This window comes from Nyctibius grandis, chromosome 28 (assembly GCF_013368605.1).
Source record: "Nyctibius grandis isolate bNycGra1 chromosome 28, bNycGra1.pri, whole genome shotgun sequence".
Taxonomy (NCBI): Eukaryota; Metazoa; Chordata; class Aves; order Nyctibiiformes; family Nyctibiidae; genus Nyctibius; species Nyctibius grandis.
In genome coordinates, this window is record NC_090685.1 from 1,178,762 (window position 1) to 1,202,674 (window position 23,913).

A 23,913-nucleotide genomic window follows, 5' to 3' on the forward strand; every position below is an offset into this window, starting at 1 on the left:
TTGCTTGGACCAACCTTCTGCAGGGCGTACGCTCATTTCTCCAGCTTCGCCAGGGAGGCTGGTAGGATAGAAGATTCCATGTTTTTGCTCCATCTTCTTCTCTCGGTTATGACGGTAGGCTGTCAGTCCAGCGGGTCAGGGGGATCTGGGAACGGTGATGTCAAAGACAGTGACATCAGAAGACACTGCAGGACTTGAGAGTGCCAGAAAACAAGGAAAACCAGAGTGCTCATAGAGTGTCTTCCTTTTAACGCTCAAATTGGTGAGGAAAGGGCGCAAGGAGGATTTTACAGTGAATAGCTACACTACTGCAGAAGAAAAGCAAACTCCGGGGGGGAAAGGAGATTAGCCTGGCAAAACAACTCGTTCCTCTGGAGGGATGAAACTGGACGACTGCACAGTTGTTACTTGTGTACCACCAGAACCAGAGATGGGGACAGACTCATGACCCCGGTCCTTGCCATCGCCGTGCATCGCAAGATGTTCAGGCTCAAGAGGAATCACAGAATCACTCAGGTTGGAAGAGCCCTCTGGGATCATCGAGTCCAACCATTGCCCTGACACCACCATGGCAACTAGACCAGGGCACTAAGTGCCATGTCCAGTCTTTTCTTAAACACATCCAGAGATGGTGACTCCACCACCTCCCTGGGCAGCCCCTTCCAATGGCTAATGACCCTTGCTGAGAAGAATTGCTTCCTAATGTCAACCTGAACCTCCCCTGGCAAAGCTTGAGGCTGTGTCCTCTTGTCCTATCTCTAGTTGCCTGGGAGAAGAGGCCGACTCCCACTGCACTACAACCTCCCTTCAGGTAGTTGTAGACTGCACTAAGGTCACCTCTGAGCCTCCTCTTCTCCAGGCTAAACAACCCCAGCTCCCTCAGCCGTTCCTCGGAGGTCAGACCCTCCAGACCCTTCACCCAGGAACCGCCAACACGAGCCAAAGCCCAAGTCCCACCTTTTCCACAGCTCCTCAGCAGGTGCCAAAAGACCTGGTGATGGTACTTCTGACACGCTTCCGACTCAAAGGAGATTCATACGGGCATGGTAACGTGGCTGGGAAAAGGTGAATGTGCACTTGGGGGTTTTAAACTTCACTAAATTCATCCACTGCCAAGAACAGCTGAACTGCAAATTTGAATACACAGGGTTTATCTTGCTCAAATGACCAGGAGATAAGTAAAGAAATCGTGCAGACCAGAGCCTGGCCCAGATCATGTTTAATGGGCAGCAGGTTCTCCCCTTGACCAAGCCAGCCTGAAATAAACACTTAAGCTTCTGTGCATAGCTGGGAGAGTAAATATGTGTCATCTGTTTGTCCTGGTGCGGGGGGAAGAAAAGGAATAAAAAAATTCAGACTGGGCTTTCTTATAAATAGCACATGAGAGGCAGCTCAGCTCAGGAGGTGGCTGCAGAGCTGGCAGCACTAGACAGGATCTCCAGAACAAAAAAAATCCAGGAAATCCCCAGTGTCACTTCTCCCCACAATTGATTTAAAATGAGCTTATCCCTCGCACTTGGTACATGAGGAAGAAGAAACTTCCTGGCTACGAGGGGGGGAAACACAGTTATTAATAGCACGACAATGAGCAAGTATCAGAAGTTATGCTGCAGCCCTGGAAGATCTTGGCTGGATCTTGAAAATATCTGTTGCCATGGCAGCAATTGCTATACATGGTAACAGCGAACAGTGGTGTGAGAACAATTTACTTTTTGATTTGGTGCCCAAAACAAGTTCCTTTTGTTTTCTCTCACCAAAACCCCAAGCATTTATTAACTTGTGTTCAGTCCAAAACTGAGCTTTTCACTTTCAGCAGTGGCAAGGAAGGCAGCAGGAAAGGGGCGAATTCAGAAGGACGTCAAAGCAGGCAGTGCTCTCTCTGTCCTTCCGTTGCAGCGCAGAGTGGGGCAAAGATCTGGACCACGTTCAACTTCCCTTTACATTTGATGTCCACTCAGACAGGCCTCATCCGCCTCCACTGCATAGTATTTGCCACTGATAAAAAAAGTAAGAGCAAAAAAACCGCAGAGGCACTTATTCTACTTCCAGCAGTTAGAAGCAAGGACTTTTCTGAGAGGGGATGACCTGACACTCAATATTCAATGAGACAGCAGGCTGCAGCGGTGCCATCACTTTTTCATTCTGTCCCCTGCTCCCCTCTTTGCTGCTCCCAACCCCCTCTTCCCTCGCTGCGGTGCTGCTGAACGGGGGCCAATACTGCCGCAGAAACACCCGTTATCCTCAACCTCAGTCCTGGATTTCAGCGCTCGGGATTTCTTACCTCGCTTGCTCAGAGCCCACCACTGCGCACAGGGACCGCGGCACGCTCCTCCCCAGCCATCGCTCCCATCCCCTTTTCTAGGTCACGTACAAACGCCGTGAGCAGCGGAGATCCCAGCCTGGCTTCCCGAGCGACTTCCCTCCGCTGTGAGATCTGGCATCTACCCCCCATCTCCACAGCCTACCTTTTAACCACTTATTCACCCGTGCATGGACTTTTCTCGGATACTGCATGCTGAAACCTTTCAGAGAGGTCCACTAGACCACTCCCCTGGATCACCCCTGCCATGTGCTCACAAACATCTTCCAAGTACCAATGGAGTCACGTGGCTCAATTTTGATCTACAAAAGCCACACTAGCTCTTCCACAACATGTCATATCTACCTACGTTCCTACTCAGTGTTGGTTTCTGGAAACTTTCAAGAACATAAGATACACATCTTGGGTGAAACTAACCACCCCCCCACCTGTCTATGGCCAGGAGAACAGGAGAGGTTTGCTAGGCAGAGCACGCAAGCCTGGTCATACCCTCTCTCCATCTTCTTCCTTATTCCCCCAGAATCCACACTTGTATTATGGATGCTAAAGGCACATCCCAGGCTGTTCTTCCTACTATCTGTTGCAGACCAGCTGTCCGTAAGTTCACCCAAATGCTTTTGGAACCTGCTGATGCCTTTGGCATCCACAACCCCCTAGGACAATGAATTCAGAAGTTCATCACCCATTCTATAAAATTAAAGTCCGTACACTTCTACCTGCTTTAAACCAATCTCCTGTAGGTTTCATCAAGTGACTCTGGTTCTAGTGCCACAAGACTGGAAGATAAAATTCAACTCAATCAGTGCCTTCATGATTTTGTGTACCTTGATCATATGCTATGCCAGACTTCTATTCCAAACCAAGGACTCACAAATCTTTTTCTCTCTCCTCATAAGGCAGCTGCTCTGTCCTTCAGCCATTTTAATTGTCTTCTCTGCAGCCTCTCCAAGCCACTGTCCTTCTCAAGATGCAGAAACAAGAACTGCGTGCAGCCCCCAAGATGTGCACAAAGGTGTTAGAGGGTCAAAATCACGTCCTTTGCCTTGCTGATAGGGACCAAAATTTAGTGGGTTTTTTTGGCTAACGCTGCACACTGAGCTGATGATTTCAGAGAACTGCTGATGATGACTCTGAGCTCCTTCCTGAGCTGTAACCACCAGTTCCAGGTTCAGCATCATACAAGTCCTGGATAGATAATTTTCCCCAATGAGTACTCCACATTTTCCCACCGTGAAGTTTATCTGCCACTTATTTGTGTGTTTGCTCAGTTCTGTGAGGTCCTTCTGGATTTCCTCACCTTCAGTGAGGTATCCAACCACCTGAAGGAACTGAGGATCCTCTGCAAACCTGGGGATTTCACTGCAGCCCTCCACGCCTGAGGTCACCCAAAGGATGAAAACCAGTCCCAGCACCAGGCTCTGGGGCCTCACTGCCGACTCTTACCCACACTGAAAAATGGCGATTAAGCCCTGCCCTTCGCATCCTGTGCGTTCACCCGCTCTTGGTCCGTAACAAGACCTTTCCTCCATGCCCATGGTCACTTAGTTTCTTAAAAGCCTTTGGTGAAGAACCTTGTCAAAGGCTGTTTGAAAACCCAGATAAATGACGTCTATTGGTCCTGCCACCCACGTGCTCACCAAGCTCCAGCAGGTCCGTGAGGTAGGGCTTGCCTTTACATTAGCCAACTCTTTTCCAAGCAGCCGTGCTTGGCCATGCCTTCAGTGACCTTGTTCTTCATCGCAGAGGCCCAGGCACAGAGGTCAGACCCACCAGCCTGTGGTCCCCAGGATCCTCTCTACAGCCCTTCCCTAGCAGCACACCCGGCGCAGATATTGAGCCACCTCGTGTACCTCCCCGATTTTCCCAAGATCCTTCTCTTTTAAAAAATGCCATCGCATTTGCCATCATCAATTTCTGCGATACCAAAGGCACTTAAGCAACAGGACACACACAAAAGTATCTGAGCAATTTCAGATTTAAGATCCTGTGGCACTCTTGAGTAAACGCTATCTGTTCCCTACAGTTTCTTATCAGTTCCTCTGTTTGCTCTAAAGCTATTTCTACTGACATTCAGTGTGAGACAACTTCTCAGACAGCTCTTTTGAAGCGAGCTTGTAGTTTGCAAAGCCAAAAAACTCCTCCACAGGAGTCAAGATGGCCAAAAAATGGTTTGGATTTTTCTGTGATGGCTTTATCTTCCACGCCTCTCACACCTTGATCTCTTCTGCTGCCTGTCTCCAAAAGGTTTATGACGCATTTGAAAATTAATCGTATTTTGCCAAATTCACTCTTCTGAAGTCTTATTCTGGCTTGCCTTATTTTGATTTTACATATAATCTACTGAAATATGTACTTTTTTTGGTCATCTTGTATGGATATAGCTTCCCCTTTTTGACCAACACCCTTCTCACTCCACCAGCCTTTCCCCTGCACATTTCCTTTTGTTTTCTGTCTTCCCTTTAAAGGAAAAAAAAAAAAAAAGTCTTTGATCTTTTCTTGGTGGAGGTATCTGTTCCTTCTGAGCCACCAATGTCATCACCAAATAACTTCCATACCAGCTCCAGTCCTATCAGCTCCTCTTCAGTGGAGGGACAGAGCCATGCAAAGCAGAGAAGCATGAGGGCTCTTGCACGACGCCAACAGACAGCCCCTTCTGAGCACACCCGAAGTAAACACCAGCTCTCCAGCAGGGCAGACATTACGTCTCGTTAACTGTGTTAATGCTGCCAGACATAAAGAGCCCATCGTAACCACAGGCTCGGAGTTATCATGACTGTGCCTTGGCACACACGTACTGAGTCTTCACAGGTAACTGCTCACTCCCAGTTTCAAGATGCCAAAACCGAGATGTGCTTCCAGCTGGAAACACGTTACTTGACCAAAGCACCTCCTGAGGCACCCGCCAGATGAGAGGCCGAGGGGTCAAGGCTCCTGGGGGAATACAGGGCCACATCAACGGGCAGCCAAGACCCCAGGAGAGCAGCGCCCCATGGCAGCGTCCCCTTCCCGGGAGCAGCCACAGCTGGGACCTCCTCCCTTGTTTCAGCACTGCCGAGCACACAGAGCTGCTGCCAAGGTCAAGGCCCACACAGCTCCTGCCAGGGTCCTGCTGGAGACAAGAGGCAGGGCCCAATTGCTAACGAACTGCAAAACAGGTTCAGTCAGCAACAGGTTTTAAATTAAAAGATAAAAAATTCACCGATCAGTTTTTGCCTGAAGCACAAGAAAAACGAGGGCTTGCATCTCCCAGCTGTTCATTACTCTTCTTCACGTCTCCTGTCACAGCTTAGCAGGTGTGAAGTTGAAAGAGATGCACCCTGATACTCTCCTGCCTCTTGAGCAGCACGGAAGGCTCTGCCACAACAGGGCTGCGCCCCGGAAAGGTGCTGAACAACCCCCAGCAGCACCCGATTTCCACAGCCAGCTGCACTGACATTGCTCTTTGTCCATGGCCCCGTGTGCTGCCTGTCCTAACGAAAGGCCACGTTCCACGAGGACCAACAGAGCAGCCCAAGCTCCAGCACAGACACATCCCACCATTAACGCTGCTCATGCTCATGGATGGCACTGACCTTTCCCAGGGGAAACAGCCGCACCGTTAGGAGGGTTTACAGCTACAGCCCTAAAGGCAAAGCAGCACGAGTTCCTACCACAGGTAACAGCCCCAAAATGGTAATTTCAGGGGAATATTGTTAATTCATGTAAAGCCCCCCAAATCCGCTCTGCAGTCCACAGAAACTCCGGGTTTAACCCAGGTCAGGGTGGGAAGCAGGGGGCAAGAAAGCAGCACCGCTGGCAGCCCTATGATAAATCTGCCTGTTCTCTGACCATCCCCACACATTCACGTGAAGAAATGGCCACTGCTGCGAAGAGCAGAGGTTTGAGCGAGGTAACAGGAACGAACCGCACGCCCTGCCCTGCCCGCGCCACGGGCCCGCAGCGTGCCCTTCCCAGGGGCTGTGGTCCGGGAGCCGCCACCGCCAGCTGCGGGGGCTATTTTATTTCAGCGCCCAGAGTACAAGATGTACATGGTATCAGGAGACGCTCCCAAATAGGAAACTGCGCTCTTCCCCAAAGAGCCTCCGGTGCAGGATGCAGCCCAAACCCCAAACACCCCGAGCACAGCCCAGCACCCATCCAGGAACGAGCACAGCAGCCCCTGGAAGCCGCCCGTTTTTACATTATGAGCTGAACTCCTTGTTGTTCCACCGAGCTATTTGGTGATCACCACGCTGTCCACGCCTTTCCACCTGCAGTCTTCTCCTCACGCTCCAGAGACAGCAGGGCGAACAGAGAAAGTAGCCCAAGACGACATTCCCCTCTAGCCCCGCAGCAAGCACGCCTTGCACCGAACACGCTGGGTTACTGAAAAACTTCTCCTCCCCCACACACAGACAGCTCTCGCAGCTCAGCAGCGGCTTTCCCTATCCAAAGGGAGACAAAAGCGAGTGATTTCATCCCTCCAACACCAACTAACGTTGAAGCACACAAGTGCTCAGCCGTTAGAGGCGGCGCTGGGTGGCCGATGGGGGACTCTGCCATCGCCCGCCTTGCCGGGGAAGAGTTATGGGGAGCCAGAGAGGCCGAAATCATCAACTTCTCCCCCTTTGCCAGACTCATCCAGCCCTCCCTGTTTCCACAAGAGCAACCCAAGTAAGTGTCCCCCACCCAAGGGAGCTCTGCCCCTGCAGCCCAGCCTCCAAAGCCGGCCCTGCGGACCATGGGAGAGTGAACTGGGTGACACCATGGTACCCTGGAAGTGGAGCAGATCCAACAACGCAGCAAGTTGGAAGGAGGGGTCCCCTCCACGTCCCCCCCACGCTCCTTCCCCACAGTGCATCCCCAGCAACCATTCTGGTGATGGGACCCAGGGCCAGAAGAAATGAGGGTGGCAGTGCACAGCTTCACCCCCAGAAGATCATCACTGTCTTTCTTATATTTTATGCTTATTGCCACCCCAAAACAGACTTCTGCTTTGGAAAAGCCTTCAGTCTCCAGAACCTCAAGCCCGTGTTTTAGACTAATTTCAAATTACAGCTTTAATAAGTTTAGGTCGAGCTATCAGACCGCCACCTACTCACCAGGCATTTCCTCAGCAGCTCCTAAACCCACAGTACAGACAGGACCAGAGCAGTCGCTTTTCACCCTCATTTTCAGCGATTTTAAAACTGATTTCATGAAAATTAAAGTAGCTTATTTCAGGGCAAGCTTTCTAAGGAGCTTCCAAGTCAAAACTGCAACTCTTCTGCCATTTGTGCTCTAACACAGGACTGCAGGCGAGAGCCCAGGGGCAGCACCAACGCAGCTGCCCTCCAATCCCCAGCACTACTTGCTTCACGCTCATTTTACTGTACCGACTAAATGCAACTCAGTCATATCCCAGCCAGACCATCCATTGTATCACGATGGTATAAATTGCTAAGAAAATGTACCTCCACATTACAACATGCTCAGGATTTGTTCTTAGGCATACCTTAAGCGGTTCTCATGCCGGCTGCGCTCCAGGCTCTGCACCTCAGCTCCCAGCCCTTTCGCCATCTCTCTTTGCCTCACTTGATGTTGATTCATCACCAACAATTCATAAAACACTTGGAGCTTCTCCTCTTACCATGGCTTAGAGCAACGCTTGGAAGGCCTAATAAAAAAATCCCAAGCCTAATTACTGTAGCTAGGGAGCAAAGAAGAGCTAGACAGTGTGGCTGGTACATAGCTGGATATCTGTAGCTATCAAAGGACTATCAAAGAACTACAATATACACAAGGAGGAAACAGTCGCCGGACCAGAAGAGGAGCAAATATGGCATTTACAGTTTTACAACAAACTGAACTTGTTGAAACTAACAGCTGGACCTTGAGTGACTGTTTAAACACATGTAAGGGAGACTCAGAGCCTGGATTACAGTGTGTGACCACCCGCAGCTCACCCCGTGTCTGGAAACAGCTCTGCACTTGCTACTTCCCACACAGCACCAAAAGCACACGGGGACAAGCCTGGAGTAGATAAGGTTGCATGGGGGAGCACGCAGGGAGAGTAGGAGCGGGGTGAGGACCAGGCGCTGGAGCAGCTGGGGTGGCCAGGACCAGTTGGCTGGAACAGGTCGGGGTCCTGACAATAAAACTGAGCCAGTCACCCCGAGGGCCCAGCAGCCAGTGCAGAGGCACCGACAACTGCAGCCAACACCCACCGCCCAGCCTGGCCACAGCTGGAGGGGCACCTTTCCAGGCAACACTACACAGCACTGCTCACCCACGGCATCCCCTGGGTCTGTATTTAATTATTCAGCTATGAAGTCTCCTATGATAACTTTTCTCTGACTTCACTTTGTTACTGAAAATATTTTACGCCAATTCACCCACCTCCCAAACTGGGCCCTGGCTGCTGCTACACATGAAAACCCACGTGCAAGACATTGCACTGCCTCAGAGTCAGAAAAAAACAAGGCAGCTCAACTCTGTGTGGTTAAAAGGGCTTTGCTGAGCTCGGTCCCAACTTGTTGGGCAGCATTGTGCAGGGCTTTTCTTGGTATCACTGGTGATGGAGACAGTAAGCCTCTTTGTCACCCTTCTGGGGAAAAAAATAAACACAAGCAAAACCAAACAGAAAAGCCAGATTACAGAACAAAGAAGTTATCCCTGCTACAGCGCACCTGGCCCTGGGCCACTGCTTCGTGACGTCCAAGATGACACAAAATCCCACTACACTGAGTCTTTGCTGCCTCTGTAACAGGTTTCCAGCCAGAAAGCAGCAACCTTGTTTGCCCAGGTAGGAAACAGCCCCATCTGCCAAAGCAAAGTGCCTCATGGCAGCATCCCACACCTGCCAAGTTACACACACACGAGCCCAGCGCAGGTTTGGGGTTTCCCCCCCCCGCACACTTGGCTTGTTTGGTTTTGGTAGATCATAAACCCTGTGGCTAAGAAAAAGGTCGGTTTAGAGGGGCCCAGGACTGCTCTGCTCCAGGCTGAAACAGGAACACGCAGCAAACCCGGAGAGCACGAGGCGCTGGCTGTCGTCTTCGTTCCACCCCACGTCAGAGCAGTTTCCATCGAGGAAGGCAAAGTGTGGTGAGAGCTTGGCTCGGGGAGCTGGGCACAAGCAGAATACGAGAGGGGTAAGAAAATACATCCTCTGTGTAGAACCAGCCTTCTATTTGCCTCTGGTGGCTGACAAAGATGCCAATGAATAATTTTATTCAGTCCTCTCTATTTCAGAAGTTCCCCAGCGCTCCGCAGCATAAAGCCCTCAGTGGAATTTCATACAAAACCTTAAGTCCGAAAAGACAAAAAAGCCTGAAAAAACTAATCTCAGCACTTCCAGTGCTTTGGTCTTTCAGCTTGTTTTTTTCAGGTGGAATTTTCTAAAGTTCATCCTGTCCAACCTTCTTTTCACCTGAAGCACATAACTGTGGGAGGCCAGACACGCCTCGACTCCTTGAGCTGCTACACAAGCTGTACCAATGCTCCCCTGGGGATCACGGACTCCTTTCCATCTCCCAGGCTTCGCTGCAAACAAGCAATCTGGATCTTCAGCATCCTCATTACAAGCTTCCCAAACCTCTTTTGGCTCCATGCATTGCATAACCAAAAAATGGCAGCTGGCAACACACAAAGAAAAAAGCTTGGGAGAGTAGACAGAGGATGGTTGACACGTTACACTGGAATTCGCTGGTCAATATTCAGCTGGAAATATAAAACACTTACTCCTTACATCAGTAACCTCAAACACTTGGAACAGTAATTAGGACAAGAGAATATATCCCAAATAATGGTATTTTTTCCATTCTCCCATGAGGCAAAGACCAAGTGCAAAAAAATTTTCTCTTGACCTACAGTGCCTTGTTCCAGATGTACGAGCCAGATGGACCTTTTGTCGGCTGCTTCAGTTTATACTTTCCTACCGCTCCAAAAACTGACTGCTTTAAGAAACTGCCCAAAGCAGAAGCTACTCTTCCCCGTGAAAAGTATAAAACCAATCAGACAGCTTGCTTCAGCGGACACTCATGACTGAGCTACTAAAAAGTGCAAGAAATGGCTTGATCATTAAAGCCGTCTGTCCTACGGGGGAACTGCCTTTCTGCGCACCTTGACAAGGGCAGGAATTCACATCAAACGTGTGAGTAACGACAGCAGAGCTCAGAAACCCTCTGTGAATCCATCCAAACGCAAATCCCAGTGTCTGCTCTGGAATTTATTTTTATTACAAATAAGAGGCACTTCACTACCTGAATCTGCCCGGAGGGCTTTTTAAAGGAACACGAGTGTATACATGTCACAACAAGGCACAAATAATTGCGCTCCACCTGGGAAGGACTGCTGGAGCCTAAACAGAGCATTTCAAATTCTGACGTATTTATTTGCTGAAAGCTTACAAGCATCTCCTCCTAATTGCATCATCCACTGAGAAAGCCACTTGGGGAGTAGGACAGGAATGGAAACACTGGGAAAGGAGACCACAGGGAAGGAGGAAACGCTGCTGCTTTCCTTTGAACTTCTGATTAGTTTCCATCAGAAGACTCTGGAGTGTCTGAAGGTGTTTCCCAAGGACGAGGCTTTATCTGCACAGAGTCGAACACTGTAACTGAAGGCACGACCCCACCTCAGGAGCCAGCTCCAGGCCATGCTGGGCCTGCTGATGGGAGCAGCTTAAAAAGGATGCAGCAGCAATGGTGGACAAGATGACTGCCTTGCCCTCCACAGCTTATTGCTCCTCTTCTGCCTCTGCCAGCAGAGCTACTGGAGCAAAAACACACTCCTGGTTTCACTTAGAGCTAGTTGGTCTTTCACCCTTAAACCATTTCATCCATAGGAAACTGCCCTGGTAAGCTCACCGTCATCTCCAGCAGCACATTGAGGAGCAGGGGAGTGCGTGGCAGAGGTCAGGCTCCCGGTAACGTCTCCCACCTGCACTTAGCTCCATGATGTCAGAGAGCAAACAGAGCCCTTCTCCACCCCAGCTCATTCACTGTGAAGTGAGTCACCACAATGCTCATCCAGGAATAGGCTCACCCAGCAGACGAGAGCGGGACAACCTGCTGGGAGCAGAAGCTCGTCCTGTGGTCACAGCTGCCTACAGAGAGGACATTTACCCATGGCCTTCCTTCAATTAAGAAGAGGGTAAACCAGAACAGGGCACATGGACCCAGTGCAGAGGATGTGGGGGGCTCTGCACTGAATAACAGCAGGAGGTTCAGATGCCCTGCCAAAACCAGAAGACCTCTCTGCTGTAAAGCTATGGCTGAGTTCAGACACAAGGACTCCAGCAACAGCTCCAGGGCAGGCTAACGAAGTGTGGAAGTTTTCACTCATTCCTGCATTGAAGCTTCCGAAAAAACACAGCAACTAGTATTCAGGCAAAGACAAATTAAAGCCTGAATTACTCTGAATTAATTATATGCAACAAACTCATACTCAAGATACTGAGATTCAATAACAAAATTGAGTCTTCATCGTAATCAGAACATAAAATCAGGTGAATCTTTTATATTTTGTATTAATCAAATTAAAATGTCCAGCCAGCAGCAGGTTTCCCACCGAACAAGGGCCCTCAGGACTTCAGCCATCCCCACTCCTTCTGGCACAGGCTGGAAGATCTCCCTCTGCTCACGTCCTGAGGCTTTTTAATTCAAACAGCCAAAAACATGCTACTAAAACGGCAAGTCCAAACGGAAAAGCTTTCTTCTCCATAGGTAAAATGGCAACCAAGTAATATTCTTACTAATGCATTCACCTATCATGAAATATAGATACAATAGATCCTTTTGCAACGTCAAAGAAAGGGTTCACGAGTATCAATATTTATTGAACTGCACTGCAAGGGGAAAAAGAAAAAAAAAAAACAAAAACACCACCCTCATGGGCCAAAAATCCAGAATCCTATGGCAGCTTATGCTTCATTATCTCTAATTACAGAAGCAATTCCATTAAAGCTGATTTGGATCTTACAGTCCTTCCCTCAATGATGCTAACAGTTCTTCTTCCATGGCTCTACGGGGAAAAAAACAAAACCTGTTTCCTGGTTTACAAAACTTTACCTGGTTGCCAACAGGCAGTTGCCCCGATCCTATGAAGCCAACCCCAAAAGAATGGCAAAATTGATTAAAAAAATGCCTCAAAGCTCAGACACAAATACACTGAAATCTGCACGATTTTCTTACCCACTAGGCAGTTCACTACAGGAGTCTCAGTCTCTCCCCCTTTCATCTGTGCACCACAGCACACGACATTTTTCTAGAGATGAAGTAAATCAGTTGAATGGGGGCATTTGCCTTTTGTGCCCCTAAAGCAGGGCAGCGTTCAGTGAACCAGATCCTGCACGTCTTGTTGGGACATTAAACGTGCAAGAGGTTTTCAGCTGTGGAGCCAGTAACTGAAAGCAGCCTTTTGCATCACACGGACAACCACAAAATTCTCTTGGTTACAAAAAAGCACCAGGCCAGTACACTCAGATCTCCTGGTAGCTTATGGGCTCCCAGCTACGGCCAAGACATCTGTTTCAGCTAAGCAAACCTGTTCTGAATACAGAATGCATGTGAGCTATCAGACCAAAAACCTGGCTTCAAAATCTGCATTCCTATAATCCACTGTGATCTCAGCATCACTCCAAACAGCCTCCATCCAACTGATAGGAAAGAGCTGTTTCATCAACCTGGCAAACACCGAACTCCAAAAGCGCCAGAGATAGTCGGGGGGGAGACGCTGGAAAAATCATGCTGAAATCCAGCACAAGAAGCCCTGTACTCCCCTGCACTAGCTGGTGGAACGATAGCCCCAAATCTAAAGGGCTTTGTCAGGTTTTCCAGTCTATCCCCTGAAGTGAGCAACCTGCAACCTCGAGCCCTGAGCACCGAGTGCCCTTGGCTGTCACAAGCGAGGAGGTAGAAGCAGCTGCTACGAGTTGCTGCTGCGCTGATCACTTTGCTCTGGATGAATTCTGACATTCCATATCCACTCTCAAGGGGGTTTGCTATCCCTTCCCCAGACACTCCTTACTACAGACTAACTCAAACTGCGTTCTGCTGGAGAAGATGCAGAAGAAAAAAAAAAAAAACAAAACCAAAACAACTTCAAACACATGAGAAATAACAAAATATTCTAAACACCTTGCACTGTCACCAAGGTACCAGGCAAAACACCAGCACAGCCCTCCCTCCTCTCCCCCAAAGAGAATGTGAGAAGCCAGCTGAAATCTGGTGCCCCTAGGGAGAGCCGCGCTCACAGGAATGTTAAATCGTTCCAAGCTTTTCATCTGGGACAAAAAAAAATGCTGGCAAAACAGCACAACAGCAACTGGCATCAGCGGCGGGGAGGACAGCGCTTCTGCCAGGCTCTGTACCTTCCTCCCAGTGGAGCCAAACTTAATTCAACCACTTCTGGACGACAAGCCAAGGCGCAGAGCGACCAGGAGGAATTCTCCCTGAATGGAGTTATTCAGAGGAGCCATAAAATCCACCCGCGTCTGTCGGAAGCAGGATGCAGCCTGGGAAATTGGCCTGGCTACCTGGCCCTCCATTTTCACTGCCAACAGGTGATCCCGGCTCCCTGCCCGCTCCCCGGTGAGGAGTGAACGCTCTCCGGGTCATTGCCCTCCAGCAAAGCAAGTGCAACAGCCATTCCTGTGCTTGACCAGGAAAACATTGTCATTTTGTAGCTGTGTTCGTCCTTCTAAGTAAGGGACTACATGTGCAACCCACCCCGGAGCCTGCGAGCCTGGTCCGAAATCATGAGGTGCCCCTGATTAACTGCTCGCCTTCGGAGGTGCGAGGGCGCCCGGCAGAGCCCGGCCGCCGTCCCCGGGGAGGGCGATGCTGCCGCTCGGCCGGACCCCCAGGGCCCACGCAGGACGGGGGGCTCGGGCTCAGGGTCGAGCCAGCCCGGCTCAGCCAAACTCGGGGCCACCCGCCCCGCCGCGGGGCTGCGGACAGCCCGGCCCTGGCAGCGGCCGGCGTGCCCCGCGGGGCCGGGCCTGGCGGGGAGCCGGGCCTGGCGGGGAGCGCTCTGTGGAGCCGGGCGGGCGCGGGGGGCCCCCCGCGGACAGGCCCGGCCAGGCGGGAGGCGGCCCGGGGAGCGGCTGCGGGAGAGCAGCTCCTCGCACAAGTTGGCCGCCCGGCTCGGCCTGGCCCCGCCGCCGCCACAGGGCCCGGCCCGGCCGCCCCTCACCTGCCCGCCGGGGCCCGCGGCTCGCCCGGCCGCGCTCCGGAACGGGTGCCCCCCAGCCCCGGCCCGCTCCCCGCGCCGGCCCGGCAGGCCCCAGGGGGCGGCGGCGGCGGCGGCGCCCCCCGCCCGCCTCAACAGGTGCGCGGCGGCCGCACTCACCCCTCCGCCATGGCCCGCTCCGCTCCGCCGCGCCGCCCGCTCTGCCCGCGAGCGGGGCAGGATGTGAAACCCGACCCCGGCCCCGCCCGGGGGGCGGCGCGGCCCGGCCCGGCCCGGCCCGGCCGCCGGGACCCCCGGCCGCTCCCCGGGTCCCTCTGCTGGGGGCGGCCGGGACGGGCCGGGAGGGGCGGGGCGGGCGGCGGCGGGGCCCGCGGGCCGAGGGCAGCCCCTGGCGGCGGCGGCGGCGGCCGCTCCGGGGCCCTGCCGAGCCCCCGGCGCCGCGGGGCTCCTGCCCAGCCCTGCCCCCAGCCCCAGCCCCTGCCCGGCCCGGCCCGGCCCTGCCCCTGCCCGAGGGGTGGAAACGAGGAGCGGAGCCGGGACCCCAGTTTTGGAGAAGCTGCAGCATTATTTGAGCCACAGGTCAATGGCGACGGCCAGCTGCCGTGACCGGGTCTGTGAGGGAGACCGTGGCCAGCGGAGGAGCCGTCCCGTCGGCCACGGGTGGCGTGGTGCTCCCGGGAGCGCAGACAGGTCACACACCTGCCCCCCTTGTGCTTTGGGGGCACGAGGCCGCCTGGAGACCATCGGTCGTGCAGGTCCCACATGCAGCCTGTGCTTGCCCCTGGGTCACAGCTGCCCCGGTGAACCGTTTGTCCCCGCGATGGGTGACCCCGACAGTGCCTCCTGCTGCGCCCGGGGCTGGCGGGGGGTGTCCAAAGAGGCAGCCGCCCCTGGAGTGCACGGGGCTGTAGCGGCCCCGCTCTGCCCTCCGTTACCCCTGACACCCTCCAAGAGCCTGGATGGAAAGCGGGGCTTGAACCAGCCTGGAGCACCGAGAGAGGAAAATGTCTTCATCTATGCTGGGTGCTGGGCAGCCCCAGGGAGGTCACAGCGGGGATGACGAGCCTTGGGTCAGCCCGTGGTCTGAGGCTGCCACGCATCTGGGTTCGCCCAGACGTGCCCTCTGTTTTGCCCCGGCAATTTTGTCTGGGCAGATTCTGGGGACTTTCTGCGTTCGTCTGTGTCCTGAGCATATAGCAGTCTGGAAGGAAGACCAGGTGTGTCCCCCGCACACGCAGGGATCAACCATCAGTGCACGAACAGCGGTTCAGAGGCCTCAGGAAAAGGCAGAGCCCTGCTCCTCCACCAGCACGGAATAAACAAGCCGTGCACTAAAGGTCAACCCCGCTAGGTCAGCTTCTGTCAGCACCAGGTTGGAGTGTGTCACTTGGCACGGTGGCACGGCAGAGCCCCTGTTATCTCAGGGACTGCTGCAATGTGGCACTGCTCCCAACGAATTCCGTGCAGGGTCCTGTCATTCCAGAACAGGAACAACCCCATGCAGAGGCAGATCCTGGGGGTTGAGCTGCCCAGATGCCTCAGACCCCTCTAACTGGGGGTGCAAGACTTGGCAGATACTCAGTGGGTTTTGCCACTAACAGAGTGATTTTGGGCCCGTACCACACAGCGCATCAAATTTCTGCTACAGTCAGAAATGAGTCTGTTCAGCTTATTAATCACCCCAGGCGAGCCAGCGGACGGGGTCCCTGCCCAGAGCGATACCGCACTCATGCTGCTCTCTTGCAGATGGCGTTTTGGCACTACTGAAGAACTTCAGAGTAACTTAATCTGAAGACATTCACGTGGAAGTCCCACTGCACTTTTAAATAACAAATAGAGAGACAGTGAGATCATGGCCGCTCCGCTCGCGGGCTGGACGTGCAGCTGCGTTGTGCTTACCAGGGGGGTCTGTGGGGCGGGGGCCGGCGGCGAGCGGGGCCCCCGCAGGGGCTGCCGAGCTGCTGGGGGTCCCGGGGTGCTGCAGGGGAGGCTGAGTTCTGCGGGACTGCAAAGCTTGGGGACTGAGGCAGAGGCTGGCAGGGAAGGAAAGGAAGAGTTAAACCAGGTCTGTGTTAGAAACAAAAGTTTGCTGGTGTAGCTCTAATGGGGTTAACTTGGCAGCTCTCCTTGTGGGGATGCAGATATTCCTCGCCTTTGCCAATAAAGGCTGTACCTGTCCTTGGAGGGAAAGAGCGGTCCTGGGAAAATGCTCCGAGCAGCCTGACAGTCTCTGTTCAAGGGCTCTTGTAGATACAGACTTGGTGTGTGAAAACTTTAACAGCCTGATTGACGTTGCTGTGCCAGTGAGCCTTTGGACAGACTGGAAATAGAAGCTGGGGAGGCGGGAGGTTGCAGGTTCAGGGGCTCCCCAAAATGAGTGACCCGACGCGGCACACGGGAAGTTGGCTGCTGGAGGGACCAGACAAGCACTCACTTTTTCTGCGACGTTCTCATTTTATTTTTCATATTTCAGGGTTTGATGAATGTGGAGAACCTGCAACTTCATTGCTTAGCTGCTGCGGCTGAAACTCTCGGGACATGATGCTGCTCAGAGCGTGCGAAGAGATCCCCTCTCTCTTGAGGCCAAAGCGGGCAAGCTGGAGGCACTCAAGGACGCAGAGGACACCCTGAGACGACAGATCAGTCCTACTCATGGGCTAGCAGCCCTGTGCTGTGTCACACAAAGTCAGGCAGCAGGAGGGCATCAAAATGAAGAGCAAGGAAACCACCATGGGGCAGAACCTCCCCACGAGAGGATGGTCACATACCCGCTGGCACCCAGGATGCTCTTGGGAGCAGAGATCCCCACTGCTGGAAGAGGAAGGCTGGGTGAAAGGGGGTTCAATTACCAGGCATGATAGATGGTTGTGAGCCTGTGACTTGCACACAGGTGCAAAGCAGCTAGACCAGGGTCCACCTCTTCGGGAGGGCCAGGGAGTGCTGGTGGACATGAGCTGTGCCAACACCAGTGACTCAGGGAGGGAGAGAGAAATCCCAGAGGGGAAAAGTTAAGCAGCTAAGGGAAAAGCCTCTTTTGTGGGACCTCTGCAGTGACTTTTTCAGAGGCTTTGACAGCTCAAGCAGTCATGAGCTGAGGAAAACTTCTACTAGTGGTAACTGGTAGAATAACACAAGGAGGTCCTCCTCCAGAGATACGGGTGGGTCGCTCTGTGACACGTACATGGGAGATCAAGCCCACCAGTCATGACGCCTGCCATCAATACACCAAAGATGGCAGCAGAAGGTGAATATGAAGTGTCTGAACAGTCTTTGAGAGCATGGCAAAGACATCGGAGTGTCTCTGAGAACAGAGGGTTATAAAGCCTGGCTCTTTTGCTAATAACAAAACCACACTGCCTACGAGAAGAAACAGCCTTCATGAATTGTGGGGCTGTGAACACGAGAACACTGTAAGATGAATTAAGAGATGTATGATCAATGTTTCCAGGCCAAAGTATCCCCTTGCTGCCTGTTCTTGGCTGAAGGGTATTTCCTACAACTGTCACTGAAGATCTGCAAAAGGAGCCAGGTCCCTGAGATCATGCTTGAATCATTTCTTCAGGTGCTGCTCCCAGATGGAAGAAACTGTGTCTGGAGTCGTACACCCACCCCCCCTTCATGAAGCTGCTCAGCTGGTGGACATTTGTGCTCATACACACACTCCACATCAGGAAATGGCAGGTGGAGGACCTTGCGTGAGGGGTCTTCCTCATCTGTGGGTGTAGAAGAACCAGTGATGCTAAAGGTAAGGAAAGCTCGGTGTTGCACTGCTGGTGCCCTGCCCACACGTACCGGGCTGGGGCGATGGGGCAATGCCCAGGCAGATGTGCTACAGCTGTGAGTGCAGACAGCATGTCGCCCCGGAGGTTTGGGCCAGCAGGCACTGTCCTTGCTCTGCCTCTGCTAACAAACTGGACTGCGCAACCTGGAACCAGTGCAGCCCAGTACCAGCCCTACAGTAAGTGTCTCCACATACAGCAAGGAAGGGGTAACAGCTCCAGCCAGGTGTGAACAAACCCTGTGTTGAGGAGAGACTGGTGATACTGGGAGTAGACATATAAAATGCTTGGCAAGGTTTGGGTGTCTGGGTAAGTGTCCTCTTGCATGGTGGGTATAGCACTGCCACACTGTCACCTCGTCTCCAGCTCGCCTGTCACCTCCTACTGCCTTGGCACCACGAGCCCCTGTGGCTGGGAGCGGGAGCAGGAGCGGGAGCAGGAGCAGGAGCAGGAGCGGGGGCGGGAGCAGCTCTGTGCACTCTCCTACTGAAGGAGCCAATAATACCAGGAAACGTTCCATACTGTGAAAGCCATATGTTAGATAGGTCAAACTACTACCAAGCTACTACTGTGAGTGCCTGTGTATGGGCAAGATTTCTCACTGTGGGCAGCTCTTTGTTGCGACAGGAAACAAGATAAAGTGCTGGGTTGACCAGGGGGTACGGTTCACCCACATGGGTGATGGGATCTCCGTCCTTGGAGATTTTCAAGGTTTGGCTGTGCAATGCCATGGCTGACCTGATCCAGTGTTGGTGATGATGGTCTCACTTCAAGCAAGAGTTTGAGCTAATGCCCTCCAAAGGTCCCTTCCGATCAACACATCTGTCATTCTGTGTCAAGGGGCTCGAGGTTCGAGCTGGGCAGGCAGATGTGGTGAATTCTCCATCATGCTGGCTGAGTTTCTCTGGATTGTGCGCTGTGACAGTCCTCTCCGACAAATGGCCTTAGCATGTATGAGGGAAAAAAAACCCCATCCTTGTTCTTAATTAACCCTGTCTGTGTTTTGAAGCTGGCTGAAGATATCGAATAGCCCAGGACTGTCCTTTGGAAAGAGATAGTTTGAGATATTTGGCCATTCGTAAAAATACGTGTTTTTAAGCAGCAATCACCATCCCTGGAGGTTTTTACAAGACGAGTAGATGTGGTGCTTAGGGATATGGTTTAGTGGTGGACTTGGTAGTGTTAGGTTAATGGCTGTGTTAGGTTAGTGGTTGGACTCGATGACCTTAAAGGTCCTTTCCAACCAAAACAATCCTATGATTCTATGATCAGCAGGTTTTTTTTGTAGTGGGCATGATGTAGATTTATATGACAAGCCAGATGTTCTGCAATGGGGCTTTTTTAAAATCATCCTGTCCCAATTTTTTCCATCTTACCATCTTTAGCTCCCTTGCAAAGTAAGCGGTCGTGCTATCGCGTTACCGATTGGCAATGGCAGCAGCTGGCTGGAACCCAACCTTAGCAGCATGGGACATGGAAACAGATGGAGCAGCAAATGCTCTTTGTTTCCTCTCATGCTTTCTAAAACAGATTGTGACTAAAAACATACAGGAGAGGTTTCTGCCATCTTCCCTGCTAGTGTGGCTCCCTGGCTGCTGACAAAGCTATGGGATGAGCTCTGGCAGGGGTTACTGCTCCCCACAGCAACGGAGAGCTCTGCAAAGGGAAGCTGCAAAGAGGGGAAGGGCATCAGATACAACAACTACAAGCCCTTAGAGGGGAAAGAAGGGTGCAGTGGGTGAGATGGCTGAACTGAGCTGAGGCCTCCCCATGCATCAAGTCCTGCTCCTCCTGCTCCGAGTCTTGGTTCTGGTGTTCATCTGAGCCTGGGTGAACCACGTCAGGTCATTAAACTGGCACAAACCAGAAGTGAGTGGTGTTTTGCCAGGCTGGTAACCTGAACTGTCTCGATGGATGATCAGGAGAGCACCGGGATGAGGAGGAGGAGCAGAGCCACACACCAGAACAGGCCAGGAGGAGAGAAGAACAGAGGAGGAAGGTGGAGGTGGGAATGTCCCTTGTGAACCAGGAGATCGACTCTGCTGTCCTGGGTGGTCCTTGCCCCAAAACTAGGCAGACACGGGAAGGTACGTCCATGCTCCCAGGTCACTTTCTATGAGCTGAATTCAGGCTGCTGGCAATGAAGGTCAGGAAGATGTCCACAGCAGCGGTTTGCCTGCCTTGCTTCAAAACCCCCACGGGACGAAAACTCCCCAAAATAAGGTGTGAATGTCCCTGTCACCACATCGGTTACAGGTTCCCAAGGGACTTCTACTCTATCCCAGCCTCTCACACCTCTTTGTGTCTGGTAAGAACTCTGCTGCTTTCAGTCTGCATCCTCTAAGGATTCACCGATCAGTCCAAACGCACGAGCTGGGCAAAGGTGGTCTCTACCCCGCAGGAGATGTTATACACTGGAAAACATGAAACTGCACATGGGTCAGCTACAGGAGTCCCACCACCAGCTGCCTTGAGCTGGGGCACAGCTGCCCAGAGCAGAGGACACTTGCCAAGAGGTGGGTGGCCAAGGCCGATGACACAAGACTGAGCTGGCGCCGCCACGTGCACCCGAACAGCAACGTGAGTGGTGGTGACACAGCCGTCCCGTCTCACCGTGACTCCTCACTCCCTCCCCACCAGGCTGCACGAGCCGCCTGACCCGCCTGCCTTTGCTGCGCCTCATGTTTGTGCCAGACAAGGGAACATTGCTGGAGGCACTTGCCAAGAACAGAGTATATTTTTTAGCCACAGACAGGACCTGTAATTCCTCAAGCTAATCCTGCAGTCTGATGGTTTTTTCTTACAAGCCTTGACAAATTAATTGAATCCCCATTTCTGTGAGAAACCTGGAAGGAAAGTCCCACAGTCAGGACTCCAGTGTTAAAGACACGGATTCGTGAGATCACCTGCGCCACTTCTCACCACTGCAGAGGGTGTTTCTTGCTGGCCTTGTCGTCTCCTGGGCAATCATTCAGACATCTATCTGAGATCCTGTCACGGTATTTTGCATTATAATCTGCCTAAGTTTTCTCAGCTTCATCCCCTTATTCCTGTTCTTCTTAACTACCACAGAAATACTTGCTGTTTTGTTGTTTATAGATGTGTCCAACTGAAATACCTGCAGGTTGTTATTTCTCACCATATCCTTTCAGTGAAATAATACAGATTTGATTTTTTAAAACTTAAACCCTTTTGCCCTCAGATAGTGTCTTGAGTTCTGCCCGCGCACCACCTGCTTACTCATACATACTGATAACAGAAAGTCCTATTGTGAGAGCGAGAAGTGGTTTGTCACTCTTTATCTTTTATCCTTTCTCATGCAGTCAAGTGTTTGAGGACCAGCCATGCTCCTGATGAAGCCAGTGGGAAGAGCAGCAAGTTCTTTGCTCCACCACGTAACTGCAGGGAGAAGTTCAGCTCCTGAACCTGTGGTTGTCAGCGCTGTGATGCCAAACGTCCGCAAACAAAGTCAGGCAGGCTCAGTTCCTCTCAGCATCCAGGTATTCAGCTTTAGGCAAACCACTTTGAAAGCTGTCCTTTGCTAGTTTTTTAAACATCTTGGATATCTACTAAGCAGACAAACTCAACGAACAGGTTCTGGTATTTTGAGTGCTGTGCACACAGGCTGGGTGCTGACAACCTGAACGCGTGCGTCTCTGTCCCAGTACCTCTGTGGCCGCCCTTTGTGGACAGCTGTTGTTAGAGGAGAGAGGAAACGCTTGGGCTTGAGCCTGGGCAGCGTCTGAGGGGACCACCCGATGCAAACCCCGGGTAATCCCCGTGACAGCACATCTGTAGGAGGCCACAGTCAGCCCCACCGCGCCGGAGCGGTCCCATGGGGCGCCCGGAGCCCAGATGTCGGGCAGCTTGTGGGGACGAGGCAGAGCTGAGGCCAGGCCGGGCGGTCAGTGTGCAGGTCAGGGTCAGGAGGATGCAGGGCTGGGCACAGCCATGGGCAGGGGCACACCGCTGAGAGCACTGGAGACGGGCACACCTCCAGCACAGCTCAGACGGGGACTGAGGGCCTGGGGCCGGTCTGAATGGGGGCTCCTGGGCCGGGCTGGGGTGCAAGCCCCAGGTGAGGCTGGTCAGAGCTATAAGGGCTTGTCAGCACTCTTGAGGCCCAGAGAACAATGTCATGGGCAGGTATGATACCAGCGTGAGCACAGTCTAAATGAAGCCAAAGGTCTGCCTCCCCCTTGTCCTGATCTCCAGGAGTGGTCAGTGAAGGGAGACCTTCCCCCTTCCCTTGTACACAATTCCTGGGCAAGCAGAGGTGGAGGGTATTGACACCTCCCAGGGCTTCTGGAAGGAGAAGGAGCATCATCCAGTGCTGAGACTAGAAGAGAAGCTGAGGACGGGCAGGTTGGTGCATGGGAGAAGCTCAAATCTCGCCACCTGTGGTGCCAAGTCCTTGGGGAGCAAATTGCCCCTCATCTCACGGAGATGGACTACGATCATCTCCTGCCAAAAAAGCCGGGACCTCTGACTGGCAGCCAGACCCTCCTCACATCCTTAGCACAGACCACAGCAACTTCACGCAGGCCAGTGGGCCGCAGCTGGGATCCGTCCGAGGAAATGCGATCTGCTCACATCTACCTTATGCAGTTACTGTCTGATCCGTTTGACACCTTGGGACCTGCTCAGGATCTTCTCTGCTGGCACATGGACATGGTCTGCACCAGCTTCACATTTTGAAAGGGTATTTTATTTTTAATTTGATATTTCAATAGCTTTCTTTACCGTGCTTTGTAGCCATTCCAGCCTATTTTTAGTCTTTTTTGTCCTGGTGATATAAACTGTTCTGAGCCATTTTAGCAATCTCCATGCTTCTTACAAGCTGTGTTATCCTTTTGGGTTATTCATTTTTTAATAAGCTCTTTTGGGAGGAATTTCTTTGTTGCTGTTGTTCTTTTAATGATACCAGATCGAATTCATTATACTCACTCTTACATACAGCTTTTTTAATAGCACACTTCTCAATGAAGCCCCTCGCATGTCTCAGCACTAAACCCGGTCGTTTCTTTTATGTTCTCCAACCAGCTGCTCCAAAAATGAAGCCTTTGTGGTATCGAAAATGTAGCAGCTACATCGTATGCTGGTGTGACATCTACTTGCTCAGCGTGGGGGTAATTGGGGACTCTTCGTTACGATGATGTTTTCTGCCTCGGCCGCCTCTCTGCTCTCCTGGACAGATCCCTGCCACCACCGCTGGTTTTGAGGACCGTCACTGCAGTCCTGACACTCCCCTTGGCCTCTTTCGGTGTGAATTTTCTAACTGTAGGGCTTTGGGGGTACATCTTGGAAGATTAAAATCGCTGAGGCACGTGGACTCCGAGGCTCCTTTGGCAGCCAGCGTCGCTCCCCCAGGAGCGCGATTCGGTCGCCGTGTCCCGCTGCACCCGCCGTGCCCCAGCCCCTGACGAGGCTGTTCTGGGGCAGCACTGGGCGGGCCCGCGGCACCTCCTTGTTTGTGGGTCGCCGGGGTTTGTCCAGCAGCGCGTCTGTGGCCCTTCCCCGCTTTCTGTGCCGCTCTAGGCCGGGCTGCCTTTGCCATTTCCTCCTCCTTCAGTTCAGTCAGCTCCAGCCCCGCCTGTTGACGAGGAGGCGGCGCAGGCAGCGCAGGCAGGAGGCGGCGCGGCGAGATCTGCAGACATGTGG

The 23,913-nt window shown here is 52.6% G+C and overlaps 1 protein-coding gene across 1 annotated transcript in view; it reads right to left on the reverse strand.

The window, feature by feature from the left end:
- Nucleotides 1-14,735, reverse strand: part of LOC137674311 (rho GTPase-activating protein 39-like) — a 56,606-nt gene extending 41,871 nt beyond the window's left edge. Inside the window, exon 1 of the mRNA XM_068419569.1 lies at nt 14,633-14,735. Coding sequence (XP_068275670.1) covers nt 14,633-14,643 — 11 coding nt within the window. The 5' untranslated portion in view covers nt 14,644-14,735. The remainder of the gene's footprint in view (nt 1-14,632) is intronic.
- Nucleotides 14,736-23,913: the final 9,178 nt, after the last annotated feature.